Consider the following 25880-nt stretch of genomic DNA (forward strand, 5'->3'; position numbering starts at 1 on the left):
GATTGTGTTTGGCTAACACACCCTAAACTATAAGATCAGGATTTACAAAGCAGTTTCCTTTTCTAATATATTTTCATAAGAATCAGTAAAAAAAAGTGAAGGCTCAGATGTTATAAAAACTACTAATTGTCAGGCCAAGATGTAACAGGCAATAGTAACTTATAATGCTCTATATCTTGGGAGTTGACTGAGGGACGTTTAATTTCCTAAGGAATAACATGCTTCTTTAGAAGCCTGTTATTTAACATGCTTCTTAGAAGCCTGAATCATGTGCTGTGACTATAATAAGACAAACATAGGAGCAGGTCCCAGCTTTATGTTTTCTCAGCAATAATGACATGGGCCTGTACAATACTGCTGCTAATTTATCTAGTTTCCATTTATGCATGCAAAACCTAGTGCATAACTAAAGCGGTGGATATATTCAAGATAAACTCATTATACTAATACAAAGGTCTTTGATCTAAGGAACATCTGCTCTTACAAGCTCTTTAATTACAATGAAGGGTCAGAACATTCTGGTTCTCCTGGCTTGAGCTTTTAATGCCATAGTGGAGATACTGCATCTGGATGGAAACCTGTTTTCATTAGCGGGTCTGCTATGTGTTTTATGTGAAATCTACTAACCTGATAGATAAAGCCACTCATCCGAGGACTTGCAGATAACATTATCAGGACATTTGAAAATAATATAAGGTACCGCTCCTCTTTTTCCTGAGAGAGAATGAACAATAACACATGAAGAACAGAATTGGACATTTTATCTGTTGAGAATTTCTGGAATCACTGCCTTATAACATAGACCTTATATAAACAACTGAAACGTTAACAATAATTTTTTTAAAAGATACCCAACTTGAAAACATAAAACTAGTTGAATTTTACTTTGACATGGATATAAACCCACAGTTTATCTCTCTTCTTCCTATACATAACAATTAAATACAAATAACCATGCTTGCTTTCCATGTATGAAAGCCTGAGGAGTCACCACAGTTTATGCAGCCAGTGAGATGTGCTAGACCTGGGCACAAAATAAGTCTCCAGGTTCACAAAATGAAAATATATTTTACTTTGAAAAACTGGCAAAATGAAGGGGTTTTCAGGTGATAAGAAATTTAGTATGCTCTAACGTGTTAAAGTCATATTCATAAAATTAACTTTAGTCATTAAGAACAAGATAATTATTGGATTTATGTAAAATGTAAAAGTAGATACACTTTTTTTTTTTTTTTTGAGATGGAGTTTCGCTCTTTTTGCCCAGGTTGGAGTGCAATGGCACAATCTCGGCTCACCGCAACCTCCACCTCCCGGGTTCAAGCAATTCTCCTGCCTCAGCCTTCCAAGTAGCTGGGATTACAGGTATGTGCCATCACTCCTGGCTAATTTTGTATTTTAGTAGAGATGAGGTTTCTCCATGTTGGTCAGGGTGGTCTCAAACTCCCGACTTCAGGTGATCCACCCATCTTGGCCTCCCATACACTTTTTTAATGGCACTGAGGAAACCTCGACACATGAGGGCTGCTGTGAGCCCCTTCAACAGATGTGCAATTAGTATACGCAAAAATTACATTTAGCTTCCATGCCCAGTCATCTTAGCTGAAATTATCCTTATGCCTGTCTCCATCTCCTTCCTTCCATTTGAGAAGAGCAACCCTTCCAGGCTAACTATTCTAACAAGTGCTCCACATTCTCTCACATCTTTGTCTCACTTAGTTTTCCTCTACAGACATCTCCTCTTCTTCTCCCAGCATCCTCTTCTGTTTTACTAGCTTTTCCTCTTTTTCTTTAACATATGTACACCTCCTATCCTAACAGACCTTGGCTTGCCCCCATGTGGCTCTTTATGCATAATATCCCATTTCTTGACATTTTATTGCCAAATTACTTGCTGCCTTCATTTTCTCTGCATTGATCCATCTCTAACTGCACCCTCCTTGCTCTTGCAAAGTCATCAATAACTGCCTTCTAGCAAAATCCAATGGCTTCCTCTTGGTCCTCACATTCCTTGCCCTCTGAACCTTCAGCAGCAGTCAGCACACTGGCCATTTTCAAATGCTCCTCGTGGAATTTCCATGACACCATGCTCCCCCAGTTCTTCTCTACCTTCCTCTTTGTCTTTTTATTTTTTCTGGCACTGATTCCTCCTGCCTTCACCCAAGAGGTTTATCCCAAAGGTGTGAATGACTAATAGTTAGACTCACTGCATTAACCTTCCCTGGGGTATCTGCATTTTAAATGAGATTGCTTATTAACCCAAAGTAATGAATCTCTGCCAAAGACGTGTCAGAGAGTGTAGGAAGATGTTTTGGAAGAAGGAAGACAATTCTAACACCCGATAAATCAAACCAGGTGCCATAATCAACCTTTCTCCCTTTCCCTGGCCCCTTCTTAAAAGAAATAATCCATCTTCAGCCCCCCCCACAATCCCCCAGGCTTCTCTCTGGATATTTGCTTCCCAGGAAGGCACATCTGTTAGGGACATCTAAGTCTCTGCCTCTAACTCTGACCTCTCACTCACATTTCCATACTACGTTAACAGCTGCCTATGGGACATCTCCACCCGGATATCTACAGGTCTAAAATTATATTCTTCATCTCCTCTAGCCCAGGGGCACCACTTCCTGTTGACTTGCCCTTCTAAAGATGCCTCCAATTTGCCCCTTCTCTCCATTCCCTCTGTCACCACTGTCTTAGGGGACTCCTTCTCACTTTCCATCCCAGCTGGCCTTTCTGCTTCTCGTCCATTCCCTCCAGTTCATTTGACATATATGGGTGTCAGATTAGTGTGAAACATCCCTTTCAGAGTGTTGTTCTATGACTCTGGACTCTTTCATTATTTCCCACGGCCTGCTGCATCCATCTGAACTACTCTTGCCTGATGTCAAGCTTCTGCATAATCTAATCCTACCTGACTCTATCAGTCTTTTACTATGGCCAAGTTGCTTCTTTTGGTCCCTACAGGCTGGTTTCCTTACTGTGCTGCAGCAAACCAAAGCCACATTTCTGTTCTCTCCTAAGTAACAATGACCTCTGCCTTGTGAAATCCTCCCCTTTTGTTTTTGTGCCCCCTCCTCAATTCCTGTCTCCATAAGGTCTTCTTGATCTCTCCCTCCTGTGAACTTTTATGGACTCTATTGTTGAGATTGCAAAATCGAACGTTGACTATTTGGTTTGTTTGCTAGTTGCAACTTGTGTTTTAGTCTGTTTTTAATGAGTTCTTTGAAAACAGGGATCATTGCTTGTTCTTTTCTCCTATCTCCCACAGCACCTAGCAGAATGTTGAGCAAAGAATAGGTGCTCAGCTTCTGATTTCAATGTTGTACCATTTCACTTTGATGGAAGAACAAGGAAGAAAAACTACTTAAGAGGCTCAGGCAGGAGGATCGCTTGAACCCAGGAGGCAGAGGTTGCAGTGAGCCAAGATGGCACCACTGCACTCCGGCCTGGGTGACGGAACAAGACTCTGTCAAAAAAAAAAAAAAGGAAGAAAAATATGAAAGATGGAAGAAATGATGTTGAGATTTGAAACACCTTACCTCACATGCTCCATACTGCACCATTACTTGTGACATAAAAATCACACTTCCCAAGTTTTTAATATCTTCTCCTTCCCATGCCTGAATAGGTTCGGACAGTATCTGTAACTCCAGCTGTTTTCTCTTCCTCAGATCTTGACATTGCCCCTACAGAACCAAAGCAGAACATAATGGAATAGGAATTCTTATGAAATAGACTAAAATAAGACCAAAGTAAGATGTGGCTTCTGACTCTTTGGTTCCCATTGAGTCCCTATTTCCTCATCATGAATCCCATGACCAGGTCTGTTTTTGATAGACAGAAAGATCCACTACCCTAAATCTCTAGGCTTGAGCCCCCAAAAGTTTTGTGAGGGAGGCCTATTTTTCATTTTGCCAAAGCGTCAAAACAAAATGCTAGAAAGAGCTTATTTCTCCCTCCCTGTAAAGAACATGGGAAAGCAAGCAGCCAAATCACACTGACCAGAGCCAGGTGAGGACCTAGTAGATTCAGATCTACTGGTTGGTGCCCCTGCTTGAGCTCCTCTTACGTTGTCTATCTTTGCATAAATAGGGCTTTAGTGACAAAATCATTGTATTTCGAACATATGCTCAATTTCCAACAAGGTAACATCCTGAAAATAATAAAAAACAAAAAATTTCTCCTGGAGTTATAGTGAAAGAGAAAATTAAATTCTTTATGCCACAGTGAATCAAACTGATAATGAAACCTAGGCACTACTGTACTTTCTTTAAGGACCAAGATTGCTATGAAAAAAATACTAAATTAGTTTTTATTTCTAAAAGGATTGGAAAAAAGAGATACAACTGAATTTCATGATGACATACTGAAAATTCAAACCAAGAAACAATTTACAGTTTGCCAACACTATGTGGGGTATGAATACTATATATATATGTATATATATAGCTTAAGACACTGAGTTTATCTTAGAGTAATTTAACAGCATGCATTCCAAATTGAATACAAAAAATAAGCACATGGCTAGTTCTGTTACTGTTTCCAAATGAATGCAAGATAATATTCTGGGGGGGTATATTTTCTACAAAATCTCTGCTGTCCCTTTCAGCTACATGGAAACTCAAAGAAATAAATTCACTGTACACATATTTTAAGAGCACCTATAGTAGGAATAAATATACTAAACCATCAAGGCAAGTTATATAACATAATCAGAAAGAAATATAGGTTTTCAAAAAGACTCATTTTACATTCCTATTTATACAAGAAAAAATAGAACCATAATTATAATAAATGCTGTGGGTTTCACTAGGTTGTTCTATTAGCTTGCACCATGTAAAACTGCCAATATTGGACTGTTTTTGGCATATAACAATGGCAATTTTAACCTAATACTCTGGTCGTCAACTTGTTGTTCAACTACAGACACGTCAATTACTGATCTTTCAACAAGGATTAATAATTAAACATTAGTCCAAATCACTTATAATGTTACAGAATTGTGTAAAATGAAGCTAAGTTTAATCAATTGCCCAAAATGAAGTTTTCTTTCCCCCTAAAATGGCACCAAGTGGTTTTATATCAGTGGGTTCAAGAAGATACATTAACCATCATACTGAAGATACAAGATCACAGGTACTTTTGATAGCAACCTATATAAAGCAATTGCATTTTAGTACTTTGGGTTTTTTCCCCCCTTTTAAATTTGACGAAGGATTTCTTCTTCATATGCAAAGAAAAAACTCATACCCTTTGGCATAACTAGTTGAATCCAGTATTGATGCAAATCAGTGAATGACGAGTTACACAGACTCGTCATTAGGTGAGCAATGGGGGTAAAGACAAAGAGACAAAAGGAAACCCCCCACCTACACACCAATGCTTAATGTGGCTTAATGTGGCTGAGACTGTAAATGTGATTGCTTTATACCCTCAGCCTGGCAACCTTTCTTAGGTAAGCATGATTTTTGGAGGACAAAATTAAATGAAACAATCACTGCTATACTGTCATGAAAGCTTATTATTTCCATTCTAAAGACCTTTGTATAGGGAAAGAAATGTTACATACAAATTGCTCTTTCAGGAATAAAGTATACAAAATGGAGAATTGTGATTTTAAAGTATCACCTACCATGAGAGTTTTGAATGCTACGATTGCTTTCAGAATATCCTGGTGATCTGGATGAGTATCCTATCAAAGGAATACATTTGAAAACAATGTTAGAGGAGAGAGGATCAGCAGTTGTCAAGGGTTAGGGGTAGAAGGAGGGTATGGCCACAAAGATAGCAAGAGAATTTTGGGGGATGATGGAACTGTTCTGTATTTTAATTGTGGTCATGGTAACATGAATCTTTACCTGTGTGAAAACTCATAGAACTGTGCACCAGAGGAAAAATATTAATTTTACTGTATACTAATTTAAAGATTAAAAAATAGAGCAGCATGGAAGCATCTGGAATCTCAGCAACTCTAATTATTAGGTGATTTAGAAATTAAGAGAGTTGGTAATGCATAATATATTTAGTAACTATGTAGCAAAAGGCAAGAGTTCCCATTTCCCTTTTTGCTATTATACTTTGGATAATGACTATTTAATAATAAATATAATAAATAATTATTCGGGGGACATCATTAGGTCATATTGTTGGTAGATGACAGAAGGTAGGGAATGGTGGAAACAAGAGTCGTGGTTAGAGACTCCATTTTCTTTCAGCAGTGTGAACATGGCAGATGGGAAAAGATTCCAAGTTTCATACCATATTTTCCTTCTTAAGCAAGCTCTTACACATGGCCTGCAATCCTGTGGTACTTGCAATTCCGAAAAGTGGACAGATTCAAAAATGGCTTAGAGGAATCCACAATTCCATAACTGTTTATGAAGGGAAGATAGAGATTCTTATGGGTAGATGTGCACCTAACATTGGGGCATATGGGGTATGACTTTTGGAACTCAGCTGGAGTAAGGGACGACTAAATTTCCTGCCCCACTAGTCTCAGGTGATAAAATACAGAGCTGAACAGATTAAGGGACTGATATAAGCCAAGAATTACATTGCTCATAAAAAGTAAGGTTGTATTCCTTTACAGTAAAATTTATCCTTATCCAAATCAACTGACAGCCAAGAATTTCAGGTTTTATTCTACTGTTACCAGCCATGCCAAATGCTCTGAAATCTGCACAAAGTTTACAGTGGTGAACTAGTACTAAGGGCTTGTATTTTCTGATGATGGGAAATGAGAGGCAGCCAAAGACATGTGACCCACAGCAAATGGAGGCAGGAGGAGAACAGGCTCCACTATAAGAAAGGCTGAGATATAGGATCCAGGCAGCAGGAGCGTCTGGGATTTGTTTCTCCCCAAACTAAGTGCATATTTGTATTTCGACACTGAAAAGTAATAGAAACTGAGGCCACTCGTTTCTGGATTTTTGTGATAAGCAAGGAGGGGCAAACCTCAAACGGTTCAGCAAACTGGTTTAGCTTATGGAAAGGCATCCAGAGGTCAACACCTTCCTGAGCCCTAACTGAAATTTCACACTGACAGGCTTTGCTCACAAGCTCCCCACTGCCTCCAGCTTTCAGGCAGGTCAAATACCCTGAGAATGTGGTTTCGCTCAGAGAACATGCTTTCAATCCTGACAAATGCTGACAAGCCCGGCAAAGTGCGGGTGCACCCTTTTTCTTTAAAGATAATCAAACCCCTTGAAACCTCAAAACCTTTCCCCAGACACAGGAAGAGCAACTAGGGTAAATGCAGCCTCCTCCAGCAGGCCCTCCTCTCCCACCCACACTTAAATCCCCCATGAACAATCACAAAAGAAAGCCTCAAGGAGCTAGCTCTGCTGATTGGTTTTTCATAACACGAGGCCTTTGGTTCTTGGTGAAAAAATATTCAATTATCAGGCCTCATTGCAAAATCTTAATATTTAGAAAAGATAACAGCTATGCTACAAGAGTTGCGAGTAAACTGTAGGTTTATAAATAAAAATGTGGAGGGACTCTGATGTACATGCATGATGTGTAGAGAGCTACCACTAATATTGTACCCATTCCTTGGTCTTTAAGGAATACCAGAATCTTCCACTGTCATCCAGAGTCAGGAAATTGAATGATGGCAGAATTCTACAGATAAATATTCCTGTCTATAGTGAACTTGTTCTTTGTACATTCTGATGTTGTTTTGCTTTATCTCCCACGATAAAGTTGGTTAATATACCAGAACCAGAGAAGATTTCTTAGTTGGATTTTGACCAAACTACTGAGAGGGCAAAAGAAAACCCCAGTTAGCAAGTAAGCATATACTTAAGGGAAGCCACAGGACCAAGGCTTGGAAGAGAAGAGCGAAAAGGGCAAATGATCATTAATACCTAGTAGCAAAGAATAAGGATCTTATTTTGCTGCATACAGAGGAAAACTAGAAGCCTGAGAGGAGGGAAGAACAGATAAAGTAAACTTTGAATCCAAGACCTTGATTCCTCTGCAAGGCCATTTTGGAGGCAAATTGGCTGCGTCCTCCAGAGCACAGGATCATACTTGGCACAGGAGCTTGAAAAAGTTCACCTTCCCTTACCTCCATATGCCGTTCCAACTCTTGCAAGAGAGTAACATATTTCTCCAGTCGCATGAATGGTTTGCTGAGGCTTGTTGTTAAAATGAGGATACCTGGGCTCGATGCACCTTGATTTTCCATGAATTGTTCCAACTCATCACTAGCAAAAGAACAAATATAGTTTTGTTACTGCTGAATATCTCATGTAAAGAATTATCAACCTAAAATTATTTTACTGTATTTCACACAACATAAAGCCAAATAAAAATGCGTTTCACTAGTCCAAACGCTGTTCAATTTGTTTTGGCTCAACTAAATCACGCTTTATTAAGCTCCTTCTGTAAAATCAGCATCAGGGCTCCTTTGGTGAGCCAGACAGTCGTGATTCCTGGTGTCATACATTCAACAATTGCTGATTGAGCATCTACTAAGTGACAGGCTCTGTTCTCTGATGGGGCTACAGCAGTAAACAAACAAACAAAAAAATCCCCACCCTTAAGGAGCCTACATTCATGGTCATGAGATATACAGTGTATCAGATGACCCAGAACTTAAAGTATAATTTAAAAAATAGATTTTCTTAATCACTTCAAACGTCCTAGTTATGGACTGGTCAGGTGCCTAAAGATAACAATCCACAAGGTTGTATCACCCACTTGTAATGTTCTAGAATCACTTCCTACATTTAGCTACCAGCATGTTTGTATGACTAACCACAAAGTCACTTAGCCCAATATCTAAAACCAGTGCAGCAGGTTAACCAAACACTTACATAAGGCAGTAACTTGATGAAAAAAATGTATTAATATTTTATGAACTGTGTGTTGTAAATGTCTAATTCTAAGCCGGTGCTTTCTCTGCTGTTTAGCACCGTTCCAGATTGTTTACTTTCCACCAACAGGGATATTGAGTCCTGGGGCTGCAAGATCATTTTAATACACATTTAAGCAAAATATACTTAGAGAAGGAAAGCTACTGCCTAAGTGTCAGTTTATGTTGAAACTTCTGCTTTATTACATGGCCCTTTTACCTCTTTGGTTGGCCATGCATATCCAGTCAGTCACAAATCTTCTTGGATCTGTTGATTCGTTCCCATTCCTGCTGCCACTGCCTTAGTTCAGGACTTCAGCTCATCCCATCTGGCTCACTTCAATAGACCAACTGTTTTCCTGGCTTCCAGGCTTTTCCCAGGTCCTGCAGACTACCATTTTAGCCTCACTGCTTTCCTACCCAAGCTCTGAGTGCCTACAAGATCAAGTCTTGACTTTTTAGACTCCTACTGGCTCCACCATCTTTCTCACTACTCCCCAGCAGGAAACCCCTACTGCAAAGCGACCTACTTATTCTCCCTAGAACACATTTATGCCATGGTTCCCAACTGTGGTGTGCTGCTATAAGGTGTGAAGTGTGCTCCAAAAACTTGCTGTAAGTAATAAAGTACTGGGAGGCTGGAAACAGAGCGGATTGCAGGTTATCCCTATTAATTATAGACACCCACCCACACTCTCCCTTCGTGGGTTTTTCTGAGCAGGAGAGAAAAGATGGAGTTTCAGCTAACACAACAGCAGCCCAGTGTGGCACATATGTCAGAGAAAATAAGGGCTGGGAATGGCTGCCTTAATGGAGTCTAGATCACATATGAGAGGTCATATCTAGCAATTGCTGCTAACCTTTTTATTAAACTTACAAAAAATTACAGAGACGGGGTTTTGCCATGTTGCCCAGGCTGGTCTCGAACTCCTGGGCTCAAACAATCCTCCCACCTCGGCCTCCCAAAGTGCTGGGACTACAGGCATGAACCACCGCACCCACCCTGCTGCTAATCCTTTTATCAGTTTTTGTAGTCTTGTTCCAGAAGTAGCCAAAAGGAGGGAAATGTCCTAGACTTGGAGTCATAAAACAGAGTTGGCAACCCTGGATGAGTTGCCTGAGCCTCAACTGACTCATGTTTATAAGAGAGATAAAATCTACTTCCTAATAAAATTGCAAAGATTAAATATTGGGGGTTTTAACGCTACCATTTCATGCTAAGAATTATACATGCATTCACTCTTGTTTAATGATAACAACATTTCAACATAGGTGTTCTCCCCATTTTACAGATGAGAAAGCTGAGAGGAAGAGTGATAGTAAGTGGCTACAGTGGGATTCATACTCAGGTCTGAAGCCAAAGTCTCAGGTCTTTTCAGGATACCATACTGGCTCTCTGCAGGACAGTATTTTGTAAACTTTAGTCAATGGATGCATTATTATTATTATTATCCCAAGACAAATACCTTGCTAAAATCACATCTTTAAAAACTACCAGTACCTGTGGTTTCCAACTTAATGGAAATTCAATTGATGTTTAATTGCCAACCAAGAGCATAAAGTGCATAAAGAGGTTTAAAAATTCATTGCATATAAAATATAATTAGGGAAATAACTCAGGTTTGGAGTGCATTTGAGTAGAAAAGTAATTTGGAGAAAATCATTTTTCTAATTTATTTTCAATTTAGTAACCAAGTTTTATTTTTTCTTTCAGTGACTAAATGACTGCCCACATCCTCAACGTTTTACTCTAATTGATGCAAGAGTTACAGCAATTAAAAGCAAATGCTAATGTGTACTTTATTATTACTTTCCACACAGCATTCTAACTTCTAGGCTTGCTAAATATTATAAAAGAGTTTAAATTTATTTCAATACAACACGAGATCACTATCTTGGATTAAAACACTGGTTCTTCAGAAAAGATAATTTTACTAGGGCAACAAAAGAACAAAATTGTCCTAAAATGCCTTTTGTCTGTGATAAATAGATCCTAAAAGACACATTTTATTTAGCCAAATAAACATAATACACAAATTAGTATCATTATGCACAAATATAATACATAAATATATATTATTATACCAAAGAACAATCTTTTAAATGCAGTTTTTAATTTTATACAGCCCATTTGAAACAGCAGTGGATTAAGACTTGCTTTTCAAGCTTAACATGTTCTGTATATGTGGCGTGATACAATAGAAGCAGTTCTCAGTGTATAAATGCTGTTTAAAACAACACACATTTATTTCATAGAATGCATGGTGGATGGGGCTCTGGGATATTCTGGGTTGGACTGGAAAACTGAAGAAAATTATGTATACTACAATAACACTACAGAGCTTAGCCATCTCATATAGAAGTGTTTCTGTGGCATCTTTGTATAGGTTTCTAATTTGAATGATCATAACTCTACCTAGCAGATCAGAGATTCCTCCTTTCCACCTCAATTACTCCCCCAACAGTCCTTTCGGGGGAAATCACTGTGGCCCAAAAGGGGAGGTGAGGCAAGAGGAGCTGGCTGCCACAGCCTCTGGCCAGTGGAAAATTTCAAGAGTGCCACTCACACTGGATTTAGTGGTTCCCTTTCTTCTCTTTTTCATTTATCCAGCCCCAGAGATTAGGTGGTGTGCGTCTTTTGCTTCTTTTTTTGTCCCCACTCCTTTTTTTTTTTTTTTTTTTTGGAATGGTCTTGTTCTATTGCCCAGGCTGAAGTGCAGTAGTGCGATATTGACTCACTGCAACCTCCGCCTTCAGGGTTCAAGCGATTCTCTTGCCTCTCAGCCTCCTGGGTAGCTGGGACTACAGACGCACACCACCACATCCGGCTAATTTTTGTACTTTTAGTAGAGATGGGGTTTCGCTATATTGGCCAGCCTGGTCTCGAACTCCTGACCTCCAGTGATCCACCTGCCTTGGCCACCCAAAGTGCTGGGATTACAGGTGTGAGCCACCGCGCCTGGCCTTGTCCCTACCACCTTTGGTTTGTTATCAGTCTTACTTGCTCCCTTCTCTGGTCCTTCAAAGACAGAAAAGAACAGAACCCAGGCTCAGAATTTTTTCTGTGCTCCTTGTCCCCAGAGCGAGTACACAACTTTTTTTTGGCGGGGGGGTGGTTCTCAAAGTCTTCATTGCTGGCAACCATGGTAAACAAAGAGTGAAGAGAACTAAGGAGAGCAAAAGCACACCACAGCAGAGACGGAAGTGAGGTCCGGATCTGTCTTAGCACCAACTTCTCTTCTCTCTGATCTCTCATTTAACCCTCTCCCTCGTGAAAAGGATAAATGCCACACTGAAGCAAGCACAGGAGAGAAGAGGGTATTTTTGTAAAAGAGAGGTTATTCCCAGGAAGAAACAGGAGCTACCGTAGCAAGCTAGCAGGGGAGAGGGAGGGGAAATCCCGAAAGACCTTACCCAGGGCACAACAAAATACTAGAGCGGCCATTCAAAGATATGCAAATATGGGGACACATCAAGGTTGGGGTCTGATTACATATCCAAATTCAGGCCATACACGACTGCATTTTTAACAAGACACCTGCATGCAATCATACAATTTTAAGGCTGGAACCCTTCTCAGGGCCAATTGTTATGAGCATTCCTGGTATGGTACTGCCACCTAAAGGCCGAAAGAAAGAAATTCACCTGAACATTACAGCTTCAGCAAGGAAAGAACAGAAATCCACCAATGTCCCTATTTTAGCTGAAATCTTCATCTAAAAAATGTTTAATGTGAATTTTCTATGAATTTCATTTCACTGTGCTTTGCCTTTAATAGGTCAGCATAAATTGCCACCTAGATGCATGTAAAATAGCTGAGATTATATTAAAAGCACATGTGAGAAAAACCTCAAGTATTTTAATTTTCATCCCTTTTACCTGTAAATAAACCAGTAAGATAAACATTTAGTTCTATGAGGACTCCATTGAGTCTTCCATCATTTCAAGGGATACTGTAAAATTCTCAAAAACACCATTAACTAAAATTAAACAGGGCATTATACTTCACCAAAAAGTTGAGAATCTTTTAAATCAACTGTGTAACAAACTTTAAACCATAATGTTTGAGGGAACCTTTACTTAATTTTAATTATAAAATTAAATTCCTAACATAGGTAAATGTAGTCAGTAACATTTTAACACACAGAGTTACAATGGAAACTTCTCTAAACACCACAGAAAGTCTGCCACTTGAGGTAAACCATTTCTTTCCAGTATTCATCCAGAATACTGTTTTCATATCAAAAGGAGAACATGTGCTCATTTTATTGGTGTTAAAGAATTTGCCCTTATACATACAGGACATTTATGTATTCATCAAACGAAAAAATGTCTCTGAATCATTTTTTCTTTATTGTAGATATGTAGAAAATTACGAAAACATTCCTGGAAATGACAAAAACAAATTTAGGACTGTGGTCCACTCTGGTGAGGGAGAGAAGAGCAGGAAATATTGAAGAGGACACACAGCACTTGAACTGCATCTATAATTTGTTTGTTAGCGGAATAGTGGGTACATCGGTGTACTTTATATTATCTCTGTTCTTTGTATGCTTGAAATATTTTCTACTTTTTTTCCTAAAAAGAAACTAGTAGCTGGTAGGTAGAAAATGTTTAAAGGACACATGGGGCATGGTGACACTGTACTGGGTGCTTAGTATACATTATTTCATTTAATCCTCATATCAATCCTACAAGGTAGGTGGTTTGACCCTCATTTTACAAGTGAGGAAATTAAGGCTTAGAAGTGAAGTGAATCACCTTGGGTAAAACAGCCTCTAAGTGGTAGAATTGTGAAGTGAGACATTATGAAAGTGGTAAAAAGTTTAGGCTCAGATCAGGCAGGGGCACAGGATGTAAAAGGAAACAGTAAGGAGTTCCACTTTTGAGATGGTGGCATGAGACTCATTGGACGTACTACTCAGTAAAAAAAAAAAAAAAAAAGCATAACAGGTGAAAACCATTTAGGCCAGGCGCAGTGGCTCACACCTGTAATCCCAGCACTTTGGGAGGCTGAGGCAGGAGGCTCACTTAAGCCCAGGGGTTTGAGACCAGCAAACTCTGAGCAACACAGTGAAAGCCCTGTCTCTACAATTTTTTTTAATTAGCTGGGTGTGGTGGTGTGTGCCTGTAGTCACAGCTGCTTAGGAGGCTGAGGTGGGAGGATTGCTTGAGCCCAGGAGTTCAAGGCTGTGTTGAACTATGATTGTATCACTGCACTCCAGCCTGGGTGACAGAGCAAGACCTTGTCTCTAAAAAACCAATAAAAATAAAAATAAATAAAATATCTAGAAGTTGTCCTAATGATATAAGATAAATGAAAAAAAAATTTTCAGGAAAATCTACTAAAACTCAGTAAGAACAGGGAGAATTTACAGCATTTGAGCTATGACCAGCCCTCCCTCTTCTCCCTCCTCCCAATTCAGTTTGACAGAAGTTCCGTTCTGGGCAACTATGACCAAGAAGAGAGGCCTCCCTGGCCTCTCAGCTACCAGTCAAAAAATATGATATCTCGCCAGGAGGGACAGGCCATCAGCACATCTCTCCCCTTCAACTCTGTGTAAAAGAGACTAAATTCCTGGTGAGCGTGCCTGAGAGGTCAAAAGCTCACTTCACGCAGCCACTACACAGGCTGGAGGGTAGGCCCAATCACCCTCACCCCAGCCCAAGTGTAGGGTAGAGAGTTCCATGCTGGAAAAGGCAAGCTGGAAGAGGTAACCAGAGGGTACCCATGCTTCCCAGCTCCCAGAGTAGTGAGATTTTTTCCAGAGGGAGACACAGTCCATGGGAACAGAAGAATTCTGAAGCTCTCCATGAAGAAATTTGTTTTATTTGGAAAAGGGCATGTGGGGATATTCAAGCATAAGGGCTCATGCCAAAACAAAGGAGATTTTGGTAGTAAGCAAATAAAAGGAGGCAGGTAGTTCCTGTCACTTAAGTGCAAAAAGCTAACCCATAGGCCAGCTAGGTCACCAGAGAGAGAGCCAGGAAAAGAGACAGCTAGGAAGTGCTAAGAAGGATCAGAACAAACCTCAAAGTCTGGTCTCAAAAACTGTCTCCACTTGAACTTAATTAGATCAGATGGTGAAGCAATTTATGCCCCCACGAAATTGTCTAAAACATTAGAGCCAATCAGCTGGAAATTAGGAGAGCCTAACACCTGGGTGTGATACCAATGGGGCTTAAAAGAGAGATCAGGGAGTGAGACAGTCAAAGAGAGCTCTGCTAAGACCACTGTCATTCCAGAGTGACTGCATGGCTGACCAAGGCTGTGCCCTCTGAAGAGTGATGCCAGAGATTGTACACTGTGAGCGAAATAGACTTCACTAAAATAGTCCAATCAAGTTACTAAATAAACACATAAAAACAACAGAAACATGTCCCAGAGAGTGGGGAATGAAATCAGTATCACAGTTGTGAAATCTAAAATTACCTAAAATGCCTTGTTCTCAACAACAACAAAAAAAATATGGCACATAAAGAAACAAGAATGTGTAACTCACACAAATAAGAAACAATAGAAATTGTCAGTAAGAGAGACAAAATGTCAGACTTAATAAAGTCTTCAAAGTAGCCATTATAAATATGTGCAAAGAACAAAAGGAAACCATGCTTAAAGAAGTAAAGGAAGCTATGATGACAATGTCTCACCACATAGAGAACATCAATAAAGATATCGAAATTGTAAACAAAAAGAAAGAACAAGAACCAAATGAACATTCTAGAGTTTAAAAGTAAAATAACTGAAATTTAAAATTTCATTAAAGGGGCTCAACAGCTGATCTGAACTGGCAGAAGAAAGAATCTGTAAACTTAAAATACATCAATTGAGATTATGCAATATAAAAAAAGAGAAAAAAGAATAAAGAAAAATAAATAGAGCCTCAGAGAAATTTGGAAAATCTTTAAGCAAAATAACATATGCATAATGGAAGTACTAAAAAAGAGAGGAGAGAGAGAATGGAGCAGAAAAAATATGCAAAGAAATAATGACTAAAAAATCCTAAATTTGAGGAAAACATCAACCCACACATACAAGAAGCTCAATGAATTTCAAGTAGGATAAATGCAAAGAGGTCCATGCCCAAATTATAATAAAAATCCTGAAAGTCAAGGAGAAAACTGTAAGCAGGAAGATAAAAACAACTAGTCATGAACTAGAGAACCTAGATAATATTAACAGCTGATTTCTCATCAGAATCTTGGAGGCCAGAAGGCAGTGGGATGACATACTCAACAGAACTGCCAACCAAGAATTCTGTATTCATCCAAACTATCTTTCAAAATGGAAGGTGGAATGAAAACATTCCCAGACAAGAACTGAGAGAATCCTTTCTAAAAAATCCATCTTACAATAAGCACTCAATGAAGACATTCAGGCTGAAAGCAAGTAAACCCAGATTTAAATTTAAATTCACATAGTAAAACAAAGAGCACCAATAAAGGTAAATATGCAATTATGAAAGACAGTATAAATACGTGCTTCTTCTTCTCTTAACTGATATAAAAGCAACTGGACAAAGCAAAATTTTATAATTTCATTGTTGGACCTATACACACATAAATTTAATATATTTGAAAAACACAGCATGAAGGAGATGGGTGGGAGCAAAGGTCTATTGGAATAAGAATATACCATCAGATAGTAACACAAATTCACAGGAAAAAGTGAAGGGAAACAGAAATGGTAAATAAGGAAGTTAATATAACAAACACTATAAATATATTTTTCCTTTCCTTTCTTCTCTCAGTTGTATTAATGGACATAAAATTAAATAACAATTATAACATGTATTATTGTGTATATGGAGTTAATATTCATAATAACAAAAAGGGAAGAGGAAACAGTTATACAGGAATCATGTTTTTGTATATAACCAGAATTAAGTTAGCATAAAAAATGAAGTCCATTCTCATAAGATATATATGGAAAGTTTTAGAGTAACCACTGAAAGAAATCCCAAAATATAGTGAAATATTGTAGAGAATATTTATAACAAAAACGTTTAAAATAATAGAAAATTAAAATATAGTGAAAAAATCATTAAAGCACTTCTGATTTCAGCTCTGACATCTAAAGAGCTTAGAAGTCATCACATTATAGTCATAATTTTAAAAATACTGAACAAACTGAAAATCAATGACTTTTCTTAGATTTACTGAGAACTGAGATCACAGAAAAAACCACCACCTCAAAATCTGGAGAGACAGTGAATACAGAGAATTACAGCTGAGATTAGCTTCTCTAAAGCAGAAGCCACTGGACCCAGTAACTGGCAGGAACACCTGCATAGTGATTTTAATGAATTCCTGAAGTCTGAATGTGGACCCCAACTTGAGATTTAAAAACTCCTGGAGAACCATCTTGAGGAGGTGGGGCAACACTTTTGTGGGTTTGGGATCCAAAAACCCAAAAATGTTCTCATAGTGAAGATCAGAGAAAAATCCTCTCACGTTTTGGGGTAGGAGTGGGGGCGGGGTGGAGCATCCATTTTGAAATAATCCCAGAACCTTTTCCAAAACAAAGGCCTGTCCAAAACAAAGGGAAACTATGTTGCCAAGTCTTATATGACCTGGGGAAGGTACAATAGGCCAGCTTCAGCCCTCTCTCATCTTCCTGCCCTATGTGAGAGGACTAAAAAAGGCTAAGAACTGCTTCTGGAGGTCAATTTCCAGGGACTCAGGTCTACTAAAAAATTGAGACTTGTTCATAACATTATAGAATGTATCCCCTTCCCAACACCTTATCACCACATTGACAGGGCCCCAATATATAATAACAGGGAGGGATCTGCAAGACACAGACTCTATTTAAGAAGGAGTTCTTAAGAAACCCAAAGATAGGCCGGGCGCGGTGGCTCAGGCCTGCAATCCCAGCACTTTGGGAAGCTGAGGCAGGTGGATCACTTGAGGTCAGGAGTTTGAGACCAGCCTGGCCAACTTGATGAAACCCTGTCTAAACTAAAAATACAAAAAAATTAATCAGGCATGGTGGCACATGCCTGTAATCCCAGCTACTCAGGAGGCTGAGGCATGAACATTGCTTGAACCTGGGAGGCAGAGGTTGCAGTGAGCTGAGATCGCACCACTGCACTCCAGCCTGGGAGACAGTGAGACGAAGGAAGGAAGGAAGGGAGGGAGGGAGGCCAAAGCTAATAAGGGAGAAGCAAAGGAAACAAGAAAAATCTAAAGCCCCTCATACTTACAGCTATAGCAAACATTAAACACAGGAAAGATTCTAGCCAGATTAACAGAAAACCTCACAGTAAACACCTAGTTACTTCAGTTCCTATTACTTAATTTATCAAGTCTACCTTCCAACAAAAAAATTACAAGGCATGCTGAAAGGCAAGAAAAAAAACAGTCTGAGGAGACAAAGCAAGCTTTAGAATCAGACTCAGATATGACACAGATCTTGGAATTATTAGGAAATTCAAAATAACTATACTTAATATGTTAAAGGTTCTAATGGATAAAGACAGACAACATGTAATAAAAGATGGGTAATGTAAGCAGAGTGATAGAAACACTAAGAAATGATCAAAAGAAAATGCCTGACATAAAAAACACTGTGACAGAAATGAAGAATGCCTTTGATAGTCTAATAAATAGGCTAAACATAGCTGAGGAAAGAAACAGTGAGCTTTAAGATATGTCAACAGAAATTTCCTAAACTTAAATGTAAAGAAAAATTTTTTAAATTGAAGAGAATACACAAAAACTGTGGAACAAGTACAAAAGGTGTAACATGTGCATAATGGGAATATACACAGAAAAGAAAGAGAAAGGAGAATAAATATTTAAAATGTTGAGCCTATTAGGCCAAGAATTTTGCAAAATTATTGACAGGCCCCAAACTGCAGATCCAGGTATCTCAGAGAACACCAAGCAGGATACATAGCAAAAACATATCTACACCTAGCCATTTCATATTCAAGCTGCAGAAAGGCAAAAGCAACGAGAAAACCTTGTAAGAAGCCAGAGAGGAAAATACACCTTACCTATAGAGGAACAAGGATAAGAATTCTATCAGACTTCTCATTATAAACCATGCAAACAACAGAATGGAATGAAATATTTAAAGTGTTGAAGGAAAAAAAATGACAACCTAGAATTCCGAATACTTTCTCAAACAAACAAAAAATGGAAATTGTGGCCAGAAGACTTGCCTTGCAAAAATGTTAAAAGAAGTTCTTCAGAGAGAAGGAAAGTGATATAGGTTAAAAAACAACAAACAAACAAAACTTGGATATACATGGAAAAAAGTATCAGAAAAATAATAAATGCAGGTATAACAAAATATTTCATTTTTCTTTTTCTTTTTCTTTTTTTTTTTTTTTTTTTTTGAGATGGAGTCTCGCTCTGTCGCCCAGGCTGGAGTGCAGTGGCACGATCTCGGCTCACTGCAAGCTCCACCTCCCGGGTTCACGCCATTCTCCTGCCTCAGCCTCCCGAGTAGCTGGGACTACAGGTGCCCGCCACCACACCTGGCTAATTTTTTTGTATTTTTAGTAGAGACGTGGTTTCGCCGTGTTAGCCAGGATGGTCTCGATCTCCCGACCTCATGATCCCCGCCTCAGCCTCCCACAGTGCTGGAATTACAGACATGAGCCACTGTGCCTGGCCTCATTTTTCTTATTCTTAATTGATTTTATAGATAACTGTTCAAAGTAATAACAGCAACAGTGTACTGGGTGATTTTTACTTTATGGAAAAGTGAAATGAATTACAATAATATTATAAGGGATAAGAGGGAAGAATTGAGAATATTCTGTTATAAGTTACCTATGAAATGGTGTAGTGTTATGTGAAAGTGTTGTTAGATTTAGCTGTAAATACATGACATAAACTCTAGGGATACTGGTAAAACTTTTTAAAGAGAGTATAATATACTAAGAGAAAAGTGGAAATAAAATAATATAAAATGTTTACTAAAAATAGAAAAGGCAGAAAAAGGGAGGTAAAAAAGAAACAAAGAACAATTGCAATGAATAGAAAACAGTTACGAACATGGTAGATACTAATCCAAATATATAAATAATCACTTAACATGTGAATTTTCTAAATATGCCAATTAAAAGAATGAGACTGTCAGAGAGGATTAAGAAGCAAGACTCAACTATATTTTGTCTACAACATATATTTTAATCTATGACAATTAAAAGTAAAGAGATGAAGAAGGATATATCCTATTAACAATAATTGAAAGAAAGCTGGACTAGCTATATTAATTTCAGACAAAGCGGACTTCAGATCAGGGAAAATTATCAGGGATAAAGAGGGAAAAATATACAATGATAAAAGGGCAAATTCTCCAACAAAACATAATAATCCTTAATGTAAATGCACCTAACAACAAAGTATCAAAATACATGAAACAAAAATTGATAGAACTGAAAAAAGAGATAAATCTACTATTGTGGTTAGACTTTAACATCCCTCTATCAGGAATCGACAGATCCAGCAGCAGAAAATTAGTAAGTAGACAGTTGAACTGAATAGAACCATCAATCAAGTGGTTCTAATTAACATTTGTAGAATATTTCATTAATCAACAGCCACACTTTCTTCTCACGCTCACATGGAGCATTCACCAAGATAGACCACGTTATGGGCCATAAAACACAACTTCAATTTGTAAGAATAGAAATCAACAAATGGTGCTGGGACAACTAGATATCCACATGCAAAAGAATAAAATGGAACCATATGTGCAAATTGACTCAAAATTAATTAAAGACCTAAATATAAAAGCTAAGATTATAAAACTCTAAGAAAATAAATAGGCATGAATCTACATGACCTGGATTAGGCAATAATTCCTTAGATATAACACCAAAAGTGCAAGCAACAACAACAAAACAACATATTGGACATCATCAAAATTAAAATGTAAAATCAGAATTTTTGTTCTTCAGAGGACACCATCAAGAAACTGAAAAGACAACCCAAAAAATGAAAGAACATTTTTTCAAATCATATATAGGCACACCTCATTTTATTGCACTGTACTTTATTGAACTTCACAGATAATTGCATTTTTTACAAATTGAAGTTTTGTGGCAATTGTGTGTTGAGCAAGTCTATCGGTACCATTTTTCCAAAAGTGTGTACTCACTTTGTGTCTATGTGTCACATTTTGGTAATTCTTACAATACTCCAAACTTTTTTTAAATTTTTTTTTTTTTTTTTCCCGAGACAGAGTTTTGCTCTTGTTGCCCAGGTTGGAGTGCAATGGCGCGATCTCAGCTCACAGCAACCTCCGCCTCCCAGGTTCAAGCGATTCTCCTACCTCAGCCTCCCAAGTAGCTGAGATTACAGGCGTGCACCACCACGCCTAGCTAATTGTGTATTTTTAGTAGAGACAGGGTTTTTCCATGTTGGTCAGGCTGGTCTAAAACTCCCGACCTCAGGTGATCCGCCCACCTTGGCCTCCCAAAGTGCTGGGATTACAGGCATGAGCCACCGCGCCCAGCCACAATACTCCAAACGTTTTCATTATTATTATATCTGTTATGGAGATCTGTGATCAGTGATCTTTGATGTCACTATTGTAACTGTTTGGGGGCACTATGAACCATGCACATATAAGACAGTGAATTTAATCAGTAAATGTTGTGTGTGTTCTGACTACTCCACCCCTGAGATACAACAAAATTGAAATCAGGCCAATTAGTAATTCTACAGTGGCCTCTAAGTGTTCAAGTGAAAGGAAGAGTCACACGTCCCTCGCTTGAAATCAAAAGCTAGAAATGATTCAGCTTAGTGAGGCAGGCATGTCAAAAGCTGAGACACGCTGAAATCTGGGCTTCTTGCACCAGTCAGCCAAGTTATGAATACAAAGGAAAAGTTATTGAAGGAAATTAAAAGTGACACTCCTATGAACACACAAATGATAAGACAGCGAAGCAGCCATATTGTTGTATGGAGAAAGTTTGCATGGTCTGGACAGAAGATCAAATTAGCCACAGCATTCCCTTAAGCCAAGACCTAATACAGAGCAAGACCTGAACTCTCATCAATTCTATAAAGGCTAGAAGAGGTGAGAAAGGTGCAGAAGAAAAGTTTGAAGCTAGCAGAAGTTGGTTCATGAAGTTTAAAGAAAGGAGCCATCTCCTTAGCATTAAAGTGCAAGGTGAAACAGCAGGTGCTGAAGGAGAAGCTGCAGCAAGTTATCCAGGAGATCTAAGATCACTGATGAATGTGGCTACACTAAAGAAGAGGTTTTTAATGTAGAGGAAACAGCCTTCTATTAAAAGAAGATGCCATCTAGGACTTTCATAGCTAGAGAGGAGAAGTCAATGCCTGGCTTCAAAGCTTCAAAAGACAGGCTAACTCTCTTGTTAGGAGCTAAAGCAGCTGGTGACATTAAGTTGAAGCCAGTGCCCATTTACCATTCTGAAAATCCTAGGGCCCTTAAAAATGAATCATGCTAAATCTATTCTGCCTGTGTTCTATAAATGAAACAACAAAACCTACATAACAGCATATCTGTTTACAGCATGGTTTACTATTTTAAGCCCACTGCTGAGATCTGCTGCTCAGATTAAAAAAAAAAAAAAAAAAAAAGATTCCTTTCAAAATATTACTGCTCATTGACAATGCACATGGTCAACCTAGAGCTCTGATGGAGATGTACAAGGAGATTAATGTTGTTTTCATGCCTGCTAATATATTCATTCTGCAGTGCATGGATCAAGGAGTAATTCTGACTTTCAAGTCTTGTTATTTAAGAAGTACATTTCAGAAGGCTATATAGAACTGCCATAGTGAGTCCTCTGGTGGATCTGGGAAAAGTACATTGAAAACCTTCTGGAAAAGAATCACCATTCTAGATGCCATTGAGAACATTCGCAGAGGAGGTCGAAATTTCAACATTAACAGGAGTTTGGAAGAAGTTGATTCCAACCCTCATGGACAACTTTGAGGGGTTCAAGACTTCAGTGGAGGAAGTAACTGCAGACGTGGTGGAAACAGCAAGAGAACTAGAATTAGAAGTGGAGCCTAAAGACGTTACTAAATTGCTGCAATCTCATGATCAAACTTGAATAGATGAGGTGGTGCTTCTTATGGATGAGCAAAGAAAGTGGTCTCTTGAGATGGAATCTATTTGTCATGAAGATGCTCTGAACACTATTGAAGTGACAACTAGGAATTTAGTAGTCCATAAACTTTGTTGATAAAGCAGTGACAGGGTTTGAAAAGACTGCAATTTTGAAAGAAGTTCTACCGTGGGTAAAAATGCTATCAAACAGAATCACGTGCTACAGAGAAATCTTTCATGAGAGGAAGAATCCATCGATGTGGCAAACTTCATTGGTGTATTATTTTAAGAATTTTCCCCAACCACTCCAACCTTTAGCAACCACCACTCTGATAATTTAGCAAGCATCAACGTTAAGAGAAAACTGTCCACTAACAAAAAGATTATAACTTGTTGAAGGCTCAGATGACCATTAGCATTTGTCATCAATAAAGTTTTGTTTTGTTTTGTTTTGTTTTTGAGACGGAGTCTTGCTCTGTCACCCAGGCTGGAATGAAGTGGCATGATCTCAGCTCACTGCAACCTCCGCCTCCCAGGTTCAAGCGATTCTCCTGTCTCAGCCTCCTGAATAGCTGAGATTACAGGCATGCACCACCACGCCTGGCTAATTTTTGTATTTTTAGTAGAGACGGGGTTTCACCATGTTGACCACGCTGGTCTCAAACCCCTGACCTCAAGTGATCTGCCCACCTCGGCCTCCCAAGGTGCTGGGATTACAGGCGTGAGCCACCACGCCCAGCCAATAAAGTATTCTTTAATTAAGGAATGTACCTTGCTTTTTTAGACATAATGTTATTGCACACTTAATAGACTACAGTAGAGTGTAAACACAACTTTTATATTCAGCTGGAAACCAAAAATTTAATGTGACTCACTTCATTGCAATATTCACTTCACTGTAGTGGTTTGGATCCAAATGCACAGTATCTCCAAGGTAGACATGTATCTGATAAGAATATAACTCAACAATGAAAAGACAGCTAACTGAATTTTTTTTAATGAGCAAAAGATTTAAATAGACATATTCCCAAAGAAGACATTAAAATAGCCAGTAAGCAAGATGAAAAGATGTGCAACATCATTAGCCATTAATAATAAGGAGTGACTGCTACTGGGGACGGGTTTTTCTGGAGCTAGGCAGTGGTGATGGCTACATAATCTTGTGAATATATTAAAAACCACTGAATTGCATAGTTTAACATCGTGAATTTTATGTTATCTAAATTATATCTCAATAAAGAGACAAATAACTTGATTTAAAAACACGCTAAGGATCTGAATAGACATTTCTTTGAATGAAGGCATACGAACTTCCAGTAGGTACATGAAAGATGCTGTATTAGTCCATTTTCACACTGCTATAAAGATACTATCTGAGACTGGGTAATTTATAAACAAAAGAGGTTTAATCAACTCACAGTACCACATGGCTGGGGAGGCCTCAGGAAACTTACAATCATGGTGGAAGGCGAAGGAAAGGCAAGTACTTCCTTCTCAAGGTGGCAGGAAAGAGAGCAAGAGCGATGGGGGAAGAGCCCCTTATAAAACCATCAGATCTCGTGAGAACTCACTCACTATCATAAGAACAGCATGGGGGAAACCACCCCCATGATCCAATCACCTCCCACCTGGTCCCTCCCTCGACATGTAGGGTTGACAATTCAAGATGAGATTTGGGCGGGGACACGGAGCCAAACCATATCAGATGCTCAATATCATTATTCCTGAGGAAAATGCATATCAATCTCACCATGAGAAACCACTTCATATCCACTAATATGTCTATAATCAAAAAGACTGTCAATAACAAATGTTTGGTGAGGGTGTGTAGAAAATGAAACCCTCATACACAGATAGTGAGAAAATAAATTGGTGCAGTGACTTTCTTTTCTTGTTGTTGTTGTCGTTTTGTTTTGTTTTTTGTCTGAGATGGAGTCTTGCTCTGTCAAGTGAAGCCAAGGCGGGCAGATCATTTGAGGTCAGGAGTTCGAGATCAGCCTGGCCAACATGGTGAAACCTCATCTCTACAAAAATTAGCTGGATATGGTGGTGCATGCCTGTAATCCCAGGTACTCTAGAGGCTGAGGCAGGAGAATCACTTGAACTTGGGAGGTGGAGGTTGCAGTTGCGCTCCAGCCTTGGTGACAGAGCAAGACTCTGTCAAAAAAAAAGGAAAGGAAGGAAAGGAAAGGAAAAGGAAAAGGAAAGGAAACTTTCTATTGCATAAGCTGGGTGGTAGATACACAGGTGCTCATTTTATTGTGATCCTTTAAATTTGCATTTATAGTATTCTTTCTGTGGATAAAATATATATCTTAATAAAAACATTTTTTAGAAGTCTGACAGACCCAGATTCTGGTTCAACCACTTAAGATTTCTGAGTTCTTGGGCACATTACTCAACCTAAGCCTTCCAATGTCTTATCTGTAAAGCAGAGATGGCAATAATAACAACTCCCTCATAGGCTTTTACATCATGTGCCTGGCACATGGCCAGTGCTATTATTAGCTAATGTCAGCTATAAGCAGTTGAGCCACTTGCCTAAAAATTCCAAGTTCATGACTTCTCTTTCTTTAAACTACAATTTCCATATTTGCTATTCCATAAGAGTTCAAAATTTGATCAGAGGAATAAAACTGACCTTCAAACAGGACTTACTGCAATTCAACCTTTAAAATGTCCTTACATAACATCTTTGTAAAGCCAATAAATATTGCACCTTAATAAACCAGGACAAGAACCAAAATTTCTCAATGCCATCCCCATCACGCTACCAATGACTTTCTCCACAGAATTGGAAAAAACTACTTTAAAGTTCATATGGAACCAAAAAAGAGCCCACATTGCCAAGACAATCGTAAGCCAAAAGAACAAAGCTGGGGGCATCACGCTGACTTCAAACTATACTACAAGGCTACAGTAACCAAAACAGCATGGTACTGGTACCAAAACAGAGATATAGACCAATGGAACAGA

The 25880-nt window shown here is 38.7% G+C and overlaps 1 protein-coding gene across 1 annotated transcript in view; it reads right to left on the reverse strand.

Annotated features, from left to right (window-relative positions):
• The window catches only part of ARHGEF6 (Rac/Cdc42 guanine nucleotide exchange factor (GEF) 6), a 120190-nt gene that overhangs the window by 16420 nt on the left and 77890 nt on the right, over window positions 1-25880 (reverse strand). The window contains exons 10-13 of the mRNA XM_011994418.1: window positions 8072-8210; window positions 5633-5692; window positions 3540-3686; window positions 628-714 (exon numbers count right to left, since the gene is read on the reverse strand). Of these exons, the coding sequence (XP_011849808.1) occupies window positions 628-714; window positions 3540-3686; window positions 5633-5692; window positions 8072-8210 (433 nt within the window). The remainder of the gene's footprint in view (window positions 1-627; window positions 715-3539; window positions 3687-5632; window positions 5693-8071; window positions 8211-25880) is intronic.

The sequence above is a fragment of the Mandrillus leucophaeus genome, unplaced genomic scaffold (assembly GCF_000951045.1).
Source record: "Mandrillus leucophaeus isolate KB7577 unplaced genomic scaffold, Mleu.le_1.0 Scaffold456, whole genome shotgun sequence".
Lineage (NCBI taxonomy): Eukaryota > Metazoa > Chordata > Mammalia > Primates > Cercopithecidae > Mandrillus > Mandrillus leucophaeus.